Source organism: Anser cygnoides, chromosome 25 (genome assembly GCF_040182565.1).
Source record: "Anser cygnoides isolate HZ-2024a breed goose chromosome 25, Taihu_goose_T2T_genome, whole genome shotgun sequence".
Classification (NCBI taxonomy): Eukaryota; Metazoa; Chordata; class Aves; order Anseriformes; family Anatidae; genus Anser; species Anser cygnoides.
This window is the reverse complement of record NC_089897.1, coordinates 5,670,759-5,687,778: the sequence shown is the minus strand read 5'-3', so window position 1 is coordinate 5,687,778 and position 17,020 is coordinate 5,670,759. Positions and strand designations below refer to the sequence as shown.

The window sequence follows — 17,020 nt, the reverse complement described above, 5'->3', positions numbered from 1 at the left end:
GGTCTGCAGCTGCATGGGGAACGCTTTAGAAGGGACTTAATAGACCGTTTCCACATCAAATTTCTATGAATAACCAACAGGCACTTTACAAAACAAAAGTCAGCTTTATTAAGCAAGTATTTATTGTGCAATTATGGACTTGGAAGCAGGGAATTTAGACCTCACTGTGATTATTATCAGACATATGGAGGTTGCTAGCAGGTTGTCTCCTTTTGTAGCTGAAGTGAGAACTGCACAGCCTGGGCAGCTGCTTGTCACCGAGCTGCAGAGAGCTGAAGCCTGGGAGGAACTGAAATCTGAGGAAGGGGTAGGGTGCAGGTTGTAAAAATAACTGAGCTGCCACTGAATAAAACTCCGCATGGCTTTGGTTTATAGGATTTATGCTGTGCTGTGCAGTGCACTTATTATGCATTGGACAATTAAACAGTATACAGAAAACAAAAGCTTTACAGCATCGAGCAATGTTGTATGGATAATATACACTGAATATGCTAGCAGCAGCCTCAGACTTTCCCTTGCTAAAGTGCCTTGTCCCAGCATTAACGATTCAGAAACACGCTGAGGTCACTGCACTGATGGATTCCCAGGACTGATGTGCCGCTCGTCACCTGTCGGTCGCTGCTCTCCGAGATGCTGCTGCCCGTCCGCTCCTGGCGGGACGCAGCCTCCTTTCTTCTTGCTTGCACTGCTGATGTCTGGCTTTGAAGTGCAGAAAAGAGTAAAACAGCCCTTCTGTTTCTGCAAGAGAGAGAATTTCAATTGGGGATTGAACTTTGTTTCACTAGACCGCTGCCTTCACAATGTGCTCTGTTAATAAGCAGCAGCACGGGGGTTAGGAACAGCTTAGATCCTTTTGTATGCTGCATTTATAAAGGGCTATTACATGACTGATCATTGGAATTGACCTGTTTGGAGTCTGTAGTAGATTTTACTTGCATTTGTCTCATCTATTGATCCTTTGTACATTACAGTTCTGTTTGTATAATCTCATCAGTAGAGAGGGTCATAAAAGATGAGAGGACATAGCTCACTTGATGTAGTTTTTAACGGAGAATTATGCTAGCATATGCTCACCTTTTGAGGAATGTTTTTTTCTCCCAGAATCTAATAGCAATAGGTCTTACTGCTTGTATACAACGTGGGGCAATATTTAATTCTGGACTAGCTAAGAAGTTACCTGAGCTATGGTCAAACCAGAGGAAATTTTCCTTTTTGTACTCTGTTATTTCTTGCTCACCTACAAAACAAACATCTCCATGCAATGCTCTCTGGTAACAAAGCAACCTGAACTGCCCTGCCTGGACTGAATCTGGGCAAGGGCTGGGCTGTTCAGGCTGCAGGACATCTCCCGTCTGTGCTCAGCCACCAGCCAGCAGCTCGTTGTCAGCCCTTTGCTCTTGGCTGCTGCTGAGACCCAGCTGAAGCCCCCTGATCCCAGCTGATGAAGCTGTTTGGTTCCAGTGTGATTCTCAAAGAGTAGTTATTAATAATTGAAGTGTTTGATATACCAGGTTCATGCTTTGCTTCCTTTCACACACTTCTTGTACAAGCCTGTTGTGGTATAAGAGGCTGGCAATAATTGCCTTTAAAACCAATTGGTTTTAGAGTCACTGGACTGGCCTAAATGGAAGCTGAAAAATGATTTCTTCCTTGGAAGATGATTTAGTTAAGGTGTTTTTCTGTTGCAGAAAAACTGCAAAGACAATTTATTTCACGCACAAGCACTTTGCTATTCTTGCCGTTCCCTTTTTCATGCTGTAATGGGATTAATTGAAAGCAGCTTGGTCATTGGGTTGTGGTGCACTTACCGCTGGCGATGGGGGAGCCTGGTGGCTGCCATCCTCATCACATAATCAAACAAACTCCAGTTTGCCCAGTCCCACAGTGAGAAGAGTGCTTACTGTTTTTCATTGGAACAAGAACTTCTGACTTGAAATGACTGGATAAAAATGGAAGAATTGGAAGAGGAAGATTGAAAAATATATATATATAAATAGCAATGTTTATGATCATTCTGCAGGTGAACTGAAGTTGTATTTTTAATATAAAGAATATCATCTGCTGAAAGCAGAGTAGGGGTGCAAGTCAACACTGCAGCAAAGGCAGGGTGCACTCAGTCAGCAGCAGCTGAATAACTGGCATCAGCAGCTTTAACCATAGGCAATTTCAGTTTCTGGAAAGCAAATGCACTGATGTAAATGGAGTGTGACAACCAAACCCCTGCCCCCTCAGCTCACTGCAAGCCTGGGCACCGTGCCTCACCTCATGCTCATACGAGCACAGAAGATGCTTGGCTGGGCACCGCCACCTAGCCAGTCCAACGTTTGCTTCTGGCCTTTTTTCTCCCTCCTTTCTACTCCACCTGGAGCTGGCAACTTATGTGCCAGGCAACTACTTCTAGGGAGGGTTAGTCCCATACACTTAGTCAGAAGTTATGCCTAATGATCTGGATACCTACTGGGATTTTCCAGGTCTTTTAAGGAGCACCGTCTCAGAGCAGAAGGACGCCTTGGCTTTCTCGTGCCCCATGCAGGCTGGGCTGCAGCCACAAGTTCTGGCTGGTGGGCTCTGGTTGTCCGGCGAGACCAGGCTGCTGCCCGCAGGCAGCGATCCGTTCACCGGGGGGGTTTGCAGCTTTCCCTCTCTCGTTCCTGTGTCTTGCTCCAGCAGAGCAGGAGGGTTGGGACAGGCCCGTGCAGGGACCAGAGGGAGCGATATGTCCTTGTCGTTGTTCGGCGTTGGTGGCCGGGTGGCGCTGGGCGTGCTGGGTCTGGATGCTTCTGAAACTTGTATAACGGGGAGGGCGCTTCCAGCTGCGGCATGACCGTTCATGTGGAGCTTCTTCATGTGGTGCACCACGACTGCAGCGTTGAAGGCTTGCTGGGGAGGAAGACAAAAACCCCATGGTGCGTGCCTAGCAGTGTGGTGCTGTGCGGGTGCAGAGGGATGAAGGGATGTCTCCTGCTGTGGGATGAAGGGACGTCTCCCTGCAGCAGCAGCAGCACGGGGGGATGATGGTGCTGTACTGGTTAGCACTGCCTGAGTGTTTGCACAACGTGTAGAAAGTGGGACGTGCTCTTTCCTGGCATAAACACTGCGGTTTCCCCTGACTGCAAACTGCTGATGCTTTTGAAGATTACAACTATTTCTAGATAAGGAAATCAGGGGGAACAGCTGTAAATTACCCCACAGTGTGAAACGGAGACTCGAGCTGAATTTTGAATGTAAGTATTTAAAATACTATCATAGAAGTGGTTCCTATGGCATTCCTCTCTCCACCTAAATTCTTACAAAAACTCTTGATATAGATGAAGTACCAATTTATGTCCAAGGCTGAAAGAAGGAAAAGCTGAATTGAGCTCACAAACCTGCTGACGGAGCATCTATTTCATTCCCCTAGGACAGAGACAAGAGTCCTTTTCCCCTAGCCTTTATTTTGTTGGCAAGGGCACTATAGGGCAATGTATTTGGTAAATGTACCAGTGTGCAATGCAGCAGAGAATATTGGTTCAAACACACTATAAACAGTAGCTGCATATGATTTTCAGGCAGCCTTTGGAGGATCTCAGCTTTTGGGTGCTTACCCACACAGCCGAAGCCTTGCTCATTGCTAGATGGCAGCAACTGGCATTTGTTATTGAAATGGCTCTAGGCTCCCAACAGCAAACAACTTACCCTCCATTTGCTCTTTGCAAAGTTTTTCTGAATCTGAGCGCTGACAGATGGGTATATGTCACGGTGAAGGGCTGTATTTCCATTAATCCTGCAGATGGGGAGAGAAGAAAATGGGCTCGTAGGCAGATGGCATTTGTAAGGCATTCCACATTCTGGAGGCAACTAACTGCTTTGTACATTCAATCAGCAATAATTAAACCCAAAGGAAAAACAGCAACAAAATGTAACACAAACACACACTTCAAAGCTTGGAAAAGCTCAGAATGGGATTTCTTCTTTGCCTCTGTTTATGGAGACAAATATTACACAAATTGCATCTTTAATTATTCATCATTTTCTTTCTTCGCACAGAAGAAAGAAAGACCCAGGGCCATGCGGAGGCAGCCGGTGACGTTAGCAAGGGGCTGGGGGGACACCTCCGTTCTCAGCTACCACCCAGCACGGCGGCTGGCAAACCCCCGGGGGCAGCAGTCGCTGACGGCGCCCGCTCCGCTCACCATGGGTGCCGCAGGGCTTCTTCGCAGGTAAACCTTGTGTTCGGGTTCTTCTCTAGCAGGTGCCTGATGAAATCCTTGGCTGTTTGGGAGGAGAGGAGAAGCAGAGAGAGAAAAGGTTATTTCCTCCCCGTTCCAGGATGCAATCCTAATGGGACGTGACAAACGCTGGCAGACAAACACTGCAAAGGTCAGCCCCGAGAAGGAAGTGTTCGTACCGCCCTGTTACACTGGTAAAGGGAGGTGTTTGTAGTGAGGTGCTCCTGATGAAAAATTGTGTACTGGAGATGTACCTAACCTCACGCTGAGATTAGGTGAATCTGAACTGAATTTTTCACTGCCAATGGAAAACAAAACAAAACAAAAGTCTGAACTGAGCAGATTTAGAAGTTGCTTTACAGAACAGCTGCAGAGCAGGGGCCGGGAGCGTGGCGGCTGTGCGGGGCACGGGGAGCAACGCGCTGCCGGTGTCTGAGCTCTACCTGACTCGGAGATATCATCCCAGAACGGAGACTCAAACTCGTAGTAGCCTTCCTTAATCTTTTCAAACAGTTTAGATTCAGTCTCTTCGTAGAAAGGAGGGTACCCACAGAGCCTAGAAGAGAGCAGCCCAACAGACGGCCTTCAGTGCCTGTGTCTGCACAAGCCTCCTGAGCCCGGGTGGGCTGGGCACACGCGTGCAGCACAAGGAAGCAAGTGACAGAGGAGGCTGCTCTAGGGATCCATCTGTCCCTCGCATCTGAGTGCATTGGGAAAGCTGCAGAAAAGAGTTAAAAACTTAACTGCAGCAGCAAAAGGACAAAGCCACAGCTGGAACATAACTGCATGGTGTGGGAGGAAACGAAACAAAATGTACAGAGGAAGATCGAACGATACTTGTAGGCAACTGAAAAAAAACAAAGGATAGGATGAGGCACATAATAGAGAAAAATGTGATTCCTTTCATCTCCGCTCTGTTTCTTGATTCCCAACATCCCTTTTGTTTCTATGGTGTGGTGAATCTGTGCAGAGGAAGAACACTGCTGTAGCGTTACTGCAGGGAAGGAGGAGATTCAGCATCGCCTCCACTCTCACTTCCACACTGCAGAGGTGTACGAAGCAGTACATGAGTTGGGAAACTCATGAAAAAATGGGATGCTCTTTGCTTCTACTCACAGGATGTAGGTGATGACTCCAATGGACCAGCAGTCCACGGCTTTGCTGTATGGTTTCTGGGCGAGGACTTCAGGGGCTTCAAAAAAGCAGAAAGAAATGAAAATTACAAGCAATAGTAAATGACTCAATACTGGGAGAAGGAGGAGTTTCTTGTACACTTGGTTCTGAGGTATCAGTGCAGAAGCCATTAACAGCCCTCTTTACCAGTTGGTCTCTGCTTTTTGTATCTACTTTATACCGTTGAACAGAAAGAACCACTGAGGATTTCTGCCTGCACCCTGAGGGTTTGACCAGCAAGCTGCTGATCAAGCCGATGCAGTTTGATTGACATTAAACAACACCCCATTGTGTTAAAATTATTTTTATAAATTTTCAATAAATACATGAGTAACAGAGAAATCTATTGCTTTTAGAATTATCCTTTTCTTGCGCTTTTAAACACTCTGGGATTCTGCAGTCTCTAAACTCATCTGCAATCCATTTCTTTATGTGGTCTCTGCAGTGCATCCGTGACTGATGTGTTGTTGTTAACGTGATTATGTATTTTTTCCTTTCTGCTAGGCAGCGTGCTGTAAATGCACAGCCTTTTTCCCCAACAGTCCACCTGTACAGCCCCGTTCCTGGTCCTTGGCTTACCAACGTATCCCGGAGTCCCGCAGGCAGTGGACATGATGCCATTCTGCTCCATTTTAGACAAGCCAAAGTCTGTGATCATGATTTTGGAGTTCTCTTCAGGAGTAAGGTAAAGAAGGTTTTCAGGCTGTGAATACAGAGAGTCAGGGGCTGAAATTTGTGGTGAAAGAAACAGCAGAAAGTCATGGGACAGAGAAGGGGAAGCTAGGCAGCTGCAGAGGCAATGCTGTGGCTGAGGGACAGGCTTCACCTTTAAGTCGCGGTGAACTATTCCGTTTTCGTGGAGGTACTTCACTGCTGTCAGCACCTGGTGGATCACCACGCTCGCGTCTTTCTCAGTGTAAACCCCTCGCTCCAAAATCCGGTCAAACAACTCTCCACCAGACACCCTGTTGCAGTGGTAGTTCAGAAAGAAAAAGAAAATTAAACAAAGGCAGTCGTGCTCTCGCCTCTGAGGTGAGCTGACTTCCTCCTGCAGCAGAGCAGTTCCTCGAGCAGCAGCACCCTGAGGGGCTCAGAGCCAGCAGAGTCCCTGAGCCCACCTGCAGAACACCAGCAAGCAGTCCTGGTAAAACGCACAAATTCACACAGAGCTGTGCTGAGATGCGGTGCCTTGCCCTGCTCCTGCCTCCTGCTTCCTCAGAGGCCTACACAAAACGGCCCTGCTCGTACTTACAGCTGCATGACCAGGTAGAAGTGGGTTGTGCTCTCGTAGATATCTTCCAAAGTCACAATGTTCTCATGCTTTATTCTGCAAAGATAATCATGGGTCAGAAACAAAGCTGAGAAGGAAAAAGGTTGAAGACCTGACAGTTGTCTTGCTCTTATCACAAATGCAAGTTCACTGGGCTGTTTTGTGGCCGATCCGTGCAGCAGGAATCGTTGATGCCACAGCAAGCTTCCTTCGGAGAACCTTCTGTGCCGGCATCAACACCAAGGGGCAAACCCTCAGTTTTTGAGCAGCTGCCTTCTCGGCATCAGGTGTATTACTCGGACTGCAAAAGTATTAACTCTGCTTCTCCCTTCCCTGCTCTTCTGCCTGATCTGTTACACTTCCCAGGCTGGGACAGCATGGCTGTGGTGGGGTTACAAACCCGGCAGGGGAATGAGAGAAGGAACGCTCCTAGTCTACTAAGTGGCACCAGTATTTATATACGCTTTAAAAAGATATACTTATTTCTTTGTATTAGTCTTGCTCTGGAGCCACATCTTGGGAAAGGATGTTTGTTCTACTTCGCTTTACAACATGTACACAGACTCACTTTTTCAACACTGCTATTTCATTCTCCAAGCTGCTGTCCCTTGTGAGAGGAGACTTCTTGATGCATTTCAGAGCAAAGAGCTTGCCAGTGCTTCTTTGTTTCACTAGGAAAACTTCCGAAAAGGCACCTCTGCAAAGAGGAGAAGTTGTATTTCAATAGATGCTGTTCCTGTGAACCGGGAGGATAGTTACAGCGAGAAAAAGAAAAAAGCAGAAAAAACACTCTGGTAGTAATTTAAGTCTAAGTGGATGCTGATTATAAAGCTGGGACTACATTTCCAGCAGCCCCAAATTTAGGATATGCAATAAAAGATTTCGCAATATGTATATATATAATAAAAATTTTCTCTGTAGAGAAAAGGTTAAATTTGCATAGTTTATCATGAAGCTGTGTTGAGGGCGTGGACAAATTTGCTCCCTGTGATGGAATTATGTCACATTTTTCAGGACTGTGCAACGACAGGAAGCGTTTTACTGCTGCACGTGCCAGGCTTTGCTTAACTTCAGCCGTCCAGGCTTGGAGCAGGCTGCTGGCGAGGCAGGTGGCCAGCAGTAGGCTTCTTCAATCCTTTGGGACCGCGGGGGATTTTCCCAGGCTAGGTGCGAGTCCTGCAGAGATGACCACCCCTCTAACGGGGCTGCCTGCAGCTTGAGTGCTCACTGCGGCTAACGGCCCCAGGGAATGACCAGTGACCTCCGTTCCAGCCAGGCCAAATTCCTGCTTAATACAGATTGTGTCTCCTCAAAGGGCCTTTGTTTTAGCCAAAGCAGTGCTCACTTTCCCTGGTCAGCATTGCCCTGAGGATTGAGACAGCCAAATTGCAGTGAGGAGAGCCCAGGTGTGTCGCAGTTGGGGTATATCAGTCTAAGTTTTGTGTATATAGAGAGGAAAATGACTGGACAGCCATAGCCTGTTCCTTGGTATTTCCATTCAGCATTTAATGGGTTTTTCTCTCTGTTTATACCTGCGTAACCTTAGTCACAAAGTGACAAGTGAGTGCCTAGTATGTTCCTGAGGGGGTTCAGCTCAGTGCACTGACAAGTGGGTATTTATAACATGTCTTAAGCTTGCAAGCCTGTTAAAGGCTTTTCTCAGGCAGCAGAACACGTGTCTCGGGACAGTGACAGTGCATACTTTGCCAGGTCACTCCCCAACAATCCTCATCAAATGAACAACAGATTAATTGATGGCAGTTAAATGGGACAAGCCACTGAGTCTGCAAGCCCTGCAGGGCACTGGCAGGTAGGGTGAGGAAGGTGAGCACGTGGAAGCATGCTGTCAGCTGGGATGTTATTGCAGCAAACCCAGTAAACAAGGGCAGGAAACCTATACCTCCTGTGATCCACTAACAAAGAACCCAGGGCACCGTGCAGATGGGTTTGGTGAGCACGGAGCTGTGCCCATCTGGCGCTTTGCTCGTGTGTCTGCGTTACCTACTGGCAGCCAGCGATGATGCAGAGGGAGAGCAGGAGCCCAGGGCAGCTCCGCCGGGCCCTGCTTTCCTCCTGCTTTGGTGCTGCAAAAACCACGTGAAACACCATGGGGGCTGTGAGGAATTAGGACTGTGCCAGGACAGGTTCCCAGCAAGGTTAAGAAATTCTTTTAAAAACAACAACAAAATAAAAAATATTTACTCTCAGGAAAGCATCCCAACAGATGAATTTAAATCTTGGTTTCACTCAGTAAATTATTTGTGATGGCCTTCTGTCCTCTGGCTCAAAAATCAGCTGGCACGGGGATTTTTTCCTTGTTTCACACATTTTCCCTTTTTATCCATTTGAGCTCTGAAGGCTGTCTCATGGAAATTCTTTTCATGTTCCTGAAAACAAGGAATGGGCAGGGGTTTCCTCTCTAAGGTGCCTAATCCGACAGTTGTGGATGCTCTGGGAAGACGATGGGAAATTTCCAGGTAGTTTTAAGTCCCCGATCTTCATTTATTTTCGTCAGCTAGCTGAAGCAGTGCGTGTGGAAAAAATTCCAATTTCTTATACTAAATTTTCCTACTAATGTAATAGTAGGAAATGAACAACCTACAAATCAGATGCTGGGGCATCTGTTCTATATATCTGTCCCAAACAGTTTATAATAATTATGCCCCTTATTAAAAAATGATGAATCAACAAGTTGGCTAGGAGAGGCAAAACCTTTTTTCTAGCCTCATTCCTTTAGGGAAAACTGCTGGGTAATTTAACTAATTTCGGAGGCTGACCAGGAACACGATAATTTAAAACATAGCCGAGCTCTGGAGTAGCTGTTTTTTGGAAGCTTTGCTGTGGGTTCTAAAGTCAGGGAAAATCTGGACGTGGCAGAATCTCCTACTGGAGGTAATTCAATTCCTCCTCCGCCACCTTGGAAACGCTCTCTCGTCTCATTCACACAAATAGGCAAATTAAGCTGTTAACTCACAGAGAAATATCGTACAACTTGAACATCCTTGTTCTTGTTTCATCCCTCAAGTGATTCAGGGTTTATGAGCTAAATACACGACGTTATTATAGCTCTCAGAGCCATCCCTTGACCTTACTCGACCTTGCAGCAGCGAAGACCAGTGCGTTCACAAGGGAAAGAGCAAAAACTTAAACACAGAATCACACAGGATCACAAACACGCTGCATTGCAGGCTTGGAGGGCAAGGAGGGAAGCACAGGGCTCATGGGGTGCCATGCGATGGGGATGCAGGGCTGCTCCGGTGCCACTCGGTGAGCATCAGCACCAGCGGGAAACCTGCGCTGGGCTGCGGCACCCCCGGCTCGTCGGGAGAGCGCTGCTGGCTCGCCAGGAGACGTCTGCTTGTGCCACTGGCCCACGCCACGGTGCCCTGGGAGGGACTCGCTGGGGAGGCGATCTCTGGTGTGGCTCTGCCTGGGGAGCAGCTGCGGTACTTACGATCCCAGGGCCTCCATGAAAATGAAAGTTTTTCGGATATTGCTCGTCTGTTTCTTCCAGGAGCTGCTGTCGTCCTCTTCCTTGCGGCCCATCTCCTCCAGAGTGGAAGCAGGGAATGCTGTGAGGAAGAGGAGGAGAGAGCTGAGAGATGTGGCAGAGGCTTGCGGGGAGAACAGGACTAACCAGGAGCTAGTGCGCTCAGGATGCCACGCACAGTGCTTGCTTGGATTCAGACTTTACAACAGCTTTGAAGGATGTAAAGTTTTGTACTTTTTGTACTACTTTTTCTACTTAACATATGTTAGAGCTGACTGTGTCCCTGCCATTACGTCCAGCTCCAGCTGCCCGTGCAGAGCAACACCAGATCAGCTGGGTAGGAACCAGTGGCCATATGGTAATCCAGTCTTGTCAGTACACCCCTCTAGTGCATGTTGGCAATTACAAATGTTTATATTGTGCTTCATATTGAGTGCTAAAAAGCCCTGCTGAATGGTTGCTAATTTTAGCTAAAGCATCCATGACTTAATGGATTAAAAAGTTAGGTACAACTAGCAATGCAGACGGATTATAGTTGAGCTGCTTTATTGCTTGAATAATAAATAGTTTAAAGAGCTCGTGACTGCAGGGAAGGGAATTGATATAAAACACTCTGTTGATCTGCCTTGGACAGTTTGCGCTGCTGTTGTCCTTAATTGCTGTTAATTGACTTCTCGATTCATTCTGGATCATGACCTTCCTGTTGCCTTTTCCTCGTAGGGCTCCCACGCCCCGGTGCCCGCTGCTGGTGTGGCAGGGGGTGCCTGTGTTCCCGCACGGGGCCAGGAGCCTGGTGCTGCCTCTCTGAGCCGCCCCTGCTCAGGGGAGGACAAAGGCAAAAGGGAAACGCAGCCGGGTTTTTACCAGGCTGACTAATCCTTGGCTCACGGTGGCACAACGGTCAGAGCAGAGAACGAGGAAAATGCAGCTTCATGCGGTAAAACCCCTGCTCTGCTGGGCGGTGGCCGGGCGCGTGTCATCAGCATTGGAGTACGAGGGTGCACGTAATCCTGCCTGCTGGTCAGCACCTGGGTGCCATGCCCGGCTGGCAGCACCTCCGGGCGGCTTGCCCTTGGCCGGGTCCCAGCCCGCCTCCCCGGCTCCCCTCCCACCTGTAAGCGCTTTAGAGCCGGGGCTGAGCAGCGCCGCGGTAATGCAGAAGGTAAGAGACAGCGGTGTGGGAGCTCGCCGGCGTGGTGGGAGAATTAGTTACAGCTTACACAAGGTCTGGGAGGTGCGAAATGTTATACAAACATCTAAGCACTCTTAAGAAGATCAGGTCTAACGTTACAGAGCTAGGGGTGCACTGGAAGGTGAAAAAGAAGCCCTGAGATTAGAAAAAATTGTCAACAAACATGGCTTGTCGCACTATCGGGATACAAAAGAAATGGACTGAAAACATCCCTGGACAGAGGGGACTGGGTGCCGACAGCAGCAGCTCCGGCACGTGGAGCGTCTCCTTTCCCAGCACCAAGAACAGCTGCCCTGCGGCCTGCAGGGTGCAGCTGAACCAAAGCCAAAGCAAACCTTTTGTGTACAAGTAAGTGTTTGGAAAAGGGGGAAGTACGAAAGCAGAGAAAAAGCTGAAAGATCTTGTTTCGTGACAGACAGCTCAGGCACTGAATTCCTCCTGAACCTAGTTTATCTCCTTAATTAGCATATTCAGGATTTTGAGATCCTTGACACAATTTTTAAAGGTTGATTTAACAGTATGGAAAACAAAATTGACTCCATTGCAAACAGTTGAAGGCTTCAGTCTATAAAATCACTAAAGGCCACTGTGCACTTGACCTTTATTTACTTTCTGGATTCTAATGCATGTGTAACTGTTACAAATACAAATCATTACAAAAAGCAGCCATGACTTGTTGCTTAGAATCAGTGAAGATGAAAAATTGTTCACAAAAATGCTGGTCACTTGGTAGAAACCTCTTTCTGCCAATATTCTGAGCCCCACAAATGAAGTTTTCACTCGCGGTCATCCATCCATCCATCCCACCCCTTCAAACCTCTCCAGAACAGGAACTTCCCCAAAAGAGAACTTTCAGCAGAGAAGTCGAGCTGCGGATGGAAGGCGCCTTTTGTCTGCCCTCCCCAGACATAAATGCGTGATGCTGGGGGGTGCTGGATGGCGGGTGAGATGCAGATGACCTCTCAGTTTCTGTCAAGCCAAGGATACAAGCAGAACACAAAGCAGATCAGCCCAGCCCAGGGGACAAGCCGTGTTTCCCTCTGGTCCCACCAGCCCCGTGGGGCCATGCTGCCCCGACGAGGTGGGACCAGGCCGTGCAGGGGAGCCGCAGCCGGGTGGGCTCGGGGCTGCCACCGCATCGCAGCCGGTCCAGAGACCCCACGAGAGGGGCCCGAGCGCTGCGAGCCGGGGGGGAACCTGGAGGGAGCTGCGGGACGTGGCCGAAGGGTTGGGGAAATCATGGAAACTGATGGGTGTCTGTTACTTCACCCCCTGCGAGCACAAGTGTAAAATTTGCCCGATGTTGGCTATTTTAAGCTCGATTCTCTTAGTATTTTCACTTTTCACTCCTTATGAATTCAAGCAATTTCTATTTTAGATAGATTTTGCTTCTAGAAGGAAGATAGTAACGTGTTTTCTTTGGTATCCTGTGAATCATCTGTTCGTCTTATAGTTTCTCCTTCTGTCACTCCATGTCTACAGCATTTTGGTTTTGCTGATATCTGGAGGAAAGGCTGGATGAATAGCTCTGACTCCATACACGTGTATTTGATTTCCTGCTTTCTCAGTTTTTCTGTATCATCATGAACAAGTCATTTCCTGCCTCAGCTCGCCTTTCAGAGAGAAAGGGGAGTAAGTGGTGCTATTTTGGGAGCAAAATAATGCAATGTTTGAATTGCCCAAAATGTAAAGCTGCATATGTACTCAAGTGATAAACACTTGCCCACCTTCCTCCTTCCTCACGCTGGATCACATTCTTCTCAATACTTTTTCCTCTCCTGATGCACAGGAAGCTATTTGCACGGGGGCTTTGTGCAGAACACAGAGGCCTCGCAGTCTGGCTGTGATACTGGATTACAGGACCTGTGATTTTCCTGGTGCAGGCTTTGTGAACTTGTCTTTCACTTTGTCTCTCGGTCTGGTTAAGCCACCTGTTGCACTTTGCAGCAGTTTGAGAAAATGCAATGTTTGATACATTTGTTGTCTTTTTTTTTCTTTTTTAATTTAAATGTATTTATTCAGTCTCTTGTCCAACAATGTCCAGACCTTTCTCAGTGCCAGTACACGGCGTACAGGTAAACGGGGTTTAGTGGATCTATTCGCATAGCTGAAGCAGCTTTGCTTTCCACAGGAATGGAAAACATCGTAACAAAAGTTGGGCAAACAGACTTTGTGCTTGGGCTGGCAGGTTTACCTGCCGTGTGATGTGTCCGTCTGCACGCTCCTGGCGTGCTCCTGGCACGTGTCGATTGTCAGCTCCATCCTGACGCCCCCTTTGCAGCATCCCTTGCCTCGGTGGGCAGGTTTTCCAGCCACAGCAGTGGAATGCGTGGAGGGAGAATGGGATGGAGCGCACCCAACACGCACCTGCAGAACACACCATTTTAAACTCCTAATCCAGAGAAAGGTCTGGGTTTGCCCGTTTGCCCATCCGCTCTTGACGGTGCAATAGCAATAATACGTTAGGATCGCATAAAAAAATGGAAATGCTTATTAATGTATGTAAAGACCTTTGAAGATGAAAAAAAACTACTTTACGCTGCTTTAATTTGTTTAGTTTCCTTTTCCTCATCATAACAAATTAAGCAGTATGTAGGACTTCAGCCTGATAAGTATATGCTGAAAGTAGTAAGTAGTTTCAAAATGAATGTCTAACCTTTGGGCTCTTCACAGGCTAAGTCAATAAATGTGACTGCTGCTGTACTCTGTCTGATCCAGCAAATGACACATCATTGCTTAGAATATAATGAGTGTTATTATGACCTTGCTTAAATATTTCCTGTAGAAATTTGTTCAGCTTTCATATCTCACAGTAACAAATCCATCTGCAGACAGACACTCTGCTTCTGAATGGATATACTGCACTAGCAAAATTATTGTAAGGCATGATTAATAGTCTTGTGACAAAGTTACATGTGTAGGGGGAAGAAACATGCTTCTTTCATGATTCTGCCTTTAGAATTAGAAAAAAAAAAGTTTAAAGAAAAATAAGGGGGAGAATACAAAGTCAAAGGATTTGCTTTAAAAAAATACACGAAAACAAGCAATCTGCATGTGAATGAATTAACTGACAGGCCAGCCTCTGTGTTCAGGGACAAAAGAACAAGAAATCGAAAACATCAGCTCACCATTAAAAAAAAATCTACATTAAACCACCCCATTGTTTCAAAAGCAGTGTGTTAACTTAGTAGCCCTTGATGACCACTTGCAAAATCACATTTTTCAATATAAATATGTCAGATTCTTAAAATACTTTTGAAGTAAAATGTCAGAAGGCAGCTTTCTATGAAACTGCTAAATATAACACACGAGTGCAGTAGGATACTAGACTAACAGCCTGTGCACAGAGGTCCTCCAGGATTTTCCTGTTAAGAGATACAATTCATTAAAAAAAACAAACAGGTTAGCCAGAATCCCACCTGCTTTGCTGCCCAGAACAGACAGGAAAGGTGAACGGTTATTAAGGAAATAATATTTTGCTTACCCAAGTCAGCAGAAACAAAGCAACTCCTGCTCCCCCGTGCTCCTGCTCGGCTCCCGCGGGTCTGGGGGACTGGAGCCTGCCTGGGCGCTGGCAGGCAGCCGGCTGGCAGGGAGGGAGGAAGGAGATGTCTCCGCCGTGCCGGTAGCTAGGCAGCACTTACAGGGGAGTAAATTGACACGAGAATAAGCTGCTTGTGGGTGTGCATGTGCGTGCACGTCTCTGTCAATAACAGCAGCGGTACCTGGCAGCGCTGGTGCGGGAAGAGGAGCGCTCCCCAGCAGGGCTGAGGAAGCTGCTCCGCTGCCTGGAGGATGCCCGGGCGCTCGCAGCTGCAGCAGCTGCCCTCGAGCAGCCAATTTGGTATTAAAACAGTCCTTGGTGGAATGCAGATGTAACTTGCCTTAATCAAACAAACACCGCGTTTTCTTCCTGTGAGGCTGGAAGGGCCGAGGGGCCATGTAGGACGGGACGGGGCTGGACAGAGTTCCCTACAGACCGACCTGGGCAAGTCGGGTGCTTCGGCACCTCAGCACTCACCGCCCGGGCTGGCAAGATGATGCTCTCCACCGTCTTTATATGGCACAAAACCATGGAGAAAAATCATTGCAGCAGGGATTAATCTCTGTCAACAGAGTTTTGGACTATTTTAAACCATTTACTGCCTCTATTTTGACTTTCAAAACCCCTGTGCCTGTTGCCTTCCTGAGAAGCACAGCACATATGAATATGGGAAATACTAATTATTCATCATTTTTTTTCCATAATGTAGAATTTTTAGGGTTGGCAATAACAACTTTACTGACTGCACTCTCAGTTGATTTACACTGCCATCTAGAATAATGCATGAAAAATGTACATATCATTGCAAAGTTTAGTTTTATGTCAGGCAGAAATCAGCTCTGAGGCAATACTAGGAAATCCTTTATTTTAAAGGCTTTTTAAATCTTCAGTAGCTTAATTCCAAGGAGAAGGCTGTTTAGTATTTTCCTTTTTTTGGCTGAACTCCATCACTCTAAGCTCCACAGCGTGAGGGATTTTGGTTAAAATTTCTGGATGTGGATTCAAATCTTAAGCTTTTCTTCAGCTTCAGGTTTTGGTGGAATTTGCATTGATCTGATCATGAAACCCTTGTAAAGCTTCACCTGTTCCTGCCTTCAATGCCTCTGGAATGGCAGCACCAGGAGCTGCTGGTCCTCAGCCCAGCGCTGAGTGGCCTCATCTGGTTTTCTTATTGACATCCGTTGGAATTTGTCTACTTCCTTACACTCTATCAGCAGCTCTTGTGCTAACTAGCAGTTGAACAGCCACAGCATGCTGCTGGTGGGTAGCTGCTGGTAGGTGAAGCCTAGCTGGGTGCTTGGCAGTGCTGTTTCATTTTCCGTCTTTTCAGCCTCTCCTGGCCGGTGGCCGGGAGTGGGGCTGGGCACGAGGACACCCTGCCCATGGCTGCAGTGGGGGGCATGGCACAGGAGAGCTGGAGCACCGAGTCAGGCCAGGCTGAGATGGTCACAGGGCGATTAAGGGGAAATGAAATTAATGGTGACACTATGCAGGATAATGCGATTGCCTTGAGAGAAGTTTAAGGGAGAGATAATGAGAACAAAAGGGAAGCATTTACTGCACTCCAGTCCTTGGAGTTTGGGTGCTGCTGTCAGCTGTATTGAAAATGAGATGCCTGCGATAAACTCAGCTGGAGTGGGTAAGCACTCCTTGTTTTGCTCCTGTAGCACTTGTTGTCAGTGTCTTATAAATCTTATGGAAAGAGCACAGCTGCGGCAGGACAATGCCAGGCACAGTAAAAGCAGGAAGAAACTTGCTTGGTAACGTGGAAAGCAGAGCAGTGGGTGAGAGCTGCAAAGATCCCGGATCATCAGTGCTCAGGGTTTGGCCTTCAGAAACACACTGAGAAAAACACCAGCAACCCGGGGGGAGCGAGAGGTAAAAAGTCCCCTTGTGTGCTTTGTGGTGGAAAGAATCCATTGAGATGGCGGCGCTTGACCTTGCCTGACAGAAATCTGGGACAACAAGCAATTCAGTTCAGGGACTTTTGCCGAGCTCTCGATGGGCCTGCGTTAAAATAGCAGTTATTAACCAAAGACGCACAGAGCCAGCAACAATCTAGTTTTTAACAGCATGAATCAGAAGCGAGGAGGTGGGATGGAAGCGGCAGCACAACGCAGGCCTCTCAGAGACGCCAGAAAGG

The 17,020-nt window shown here is 47.4% G+C and overlaps 1 protein-coding gene across 1 annotated transcript; it reads right to left on the bottom strand.

Annotated features, from left to right (window-relative positions):
- Positions 1-84: 84 nt before the first annotated feature.
- Positions 85-15,053, bottom strand: CAMK1G (calcium/calmodulin dependent protein kinase IG). The gene is made up of 13 exons (XM_013189773.3): positions 14,818-15,053; positions 10,106-10,223; positions 7,220-7,348; positions 6,634-6,708; positions 6,208-6,346; positions 5,961-6,084; positions 5,325-5,400; positions 4,652-4,764; positions 4,173-4,251; positions 3,676-3,763; positions 2,459-2,880; positions 1,809-1,939; positions 85-738 (listed from the first exon to the last, which is right to left on the bottom strand). The coding sequence occupies exons 2-12, from the start codon at positions 10,195-10,197 to the stop codon at positions 1,846-1,848; spliced, it is 1,431 nt and encodes a 476-aa protein (XP_013045227.1). The 5' UTR covers positions 10,198-10,223; positions 14,818-15,053; the 3' UTR covers positions 85-738; positions 1,809-1,845.
- Positions 15,054-17,020: the final 1,967 nt, after the last annotated feature.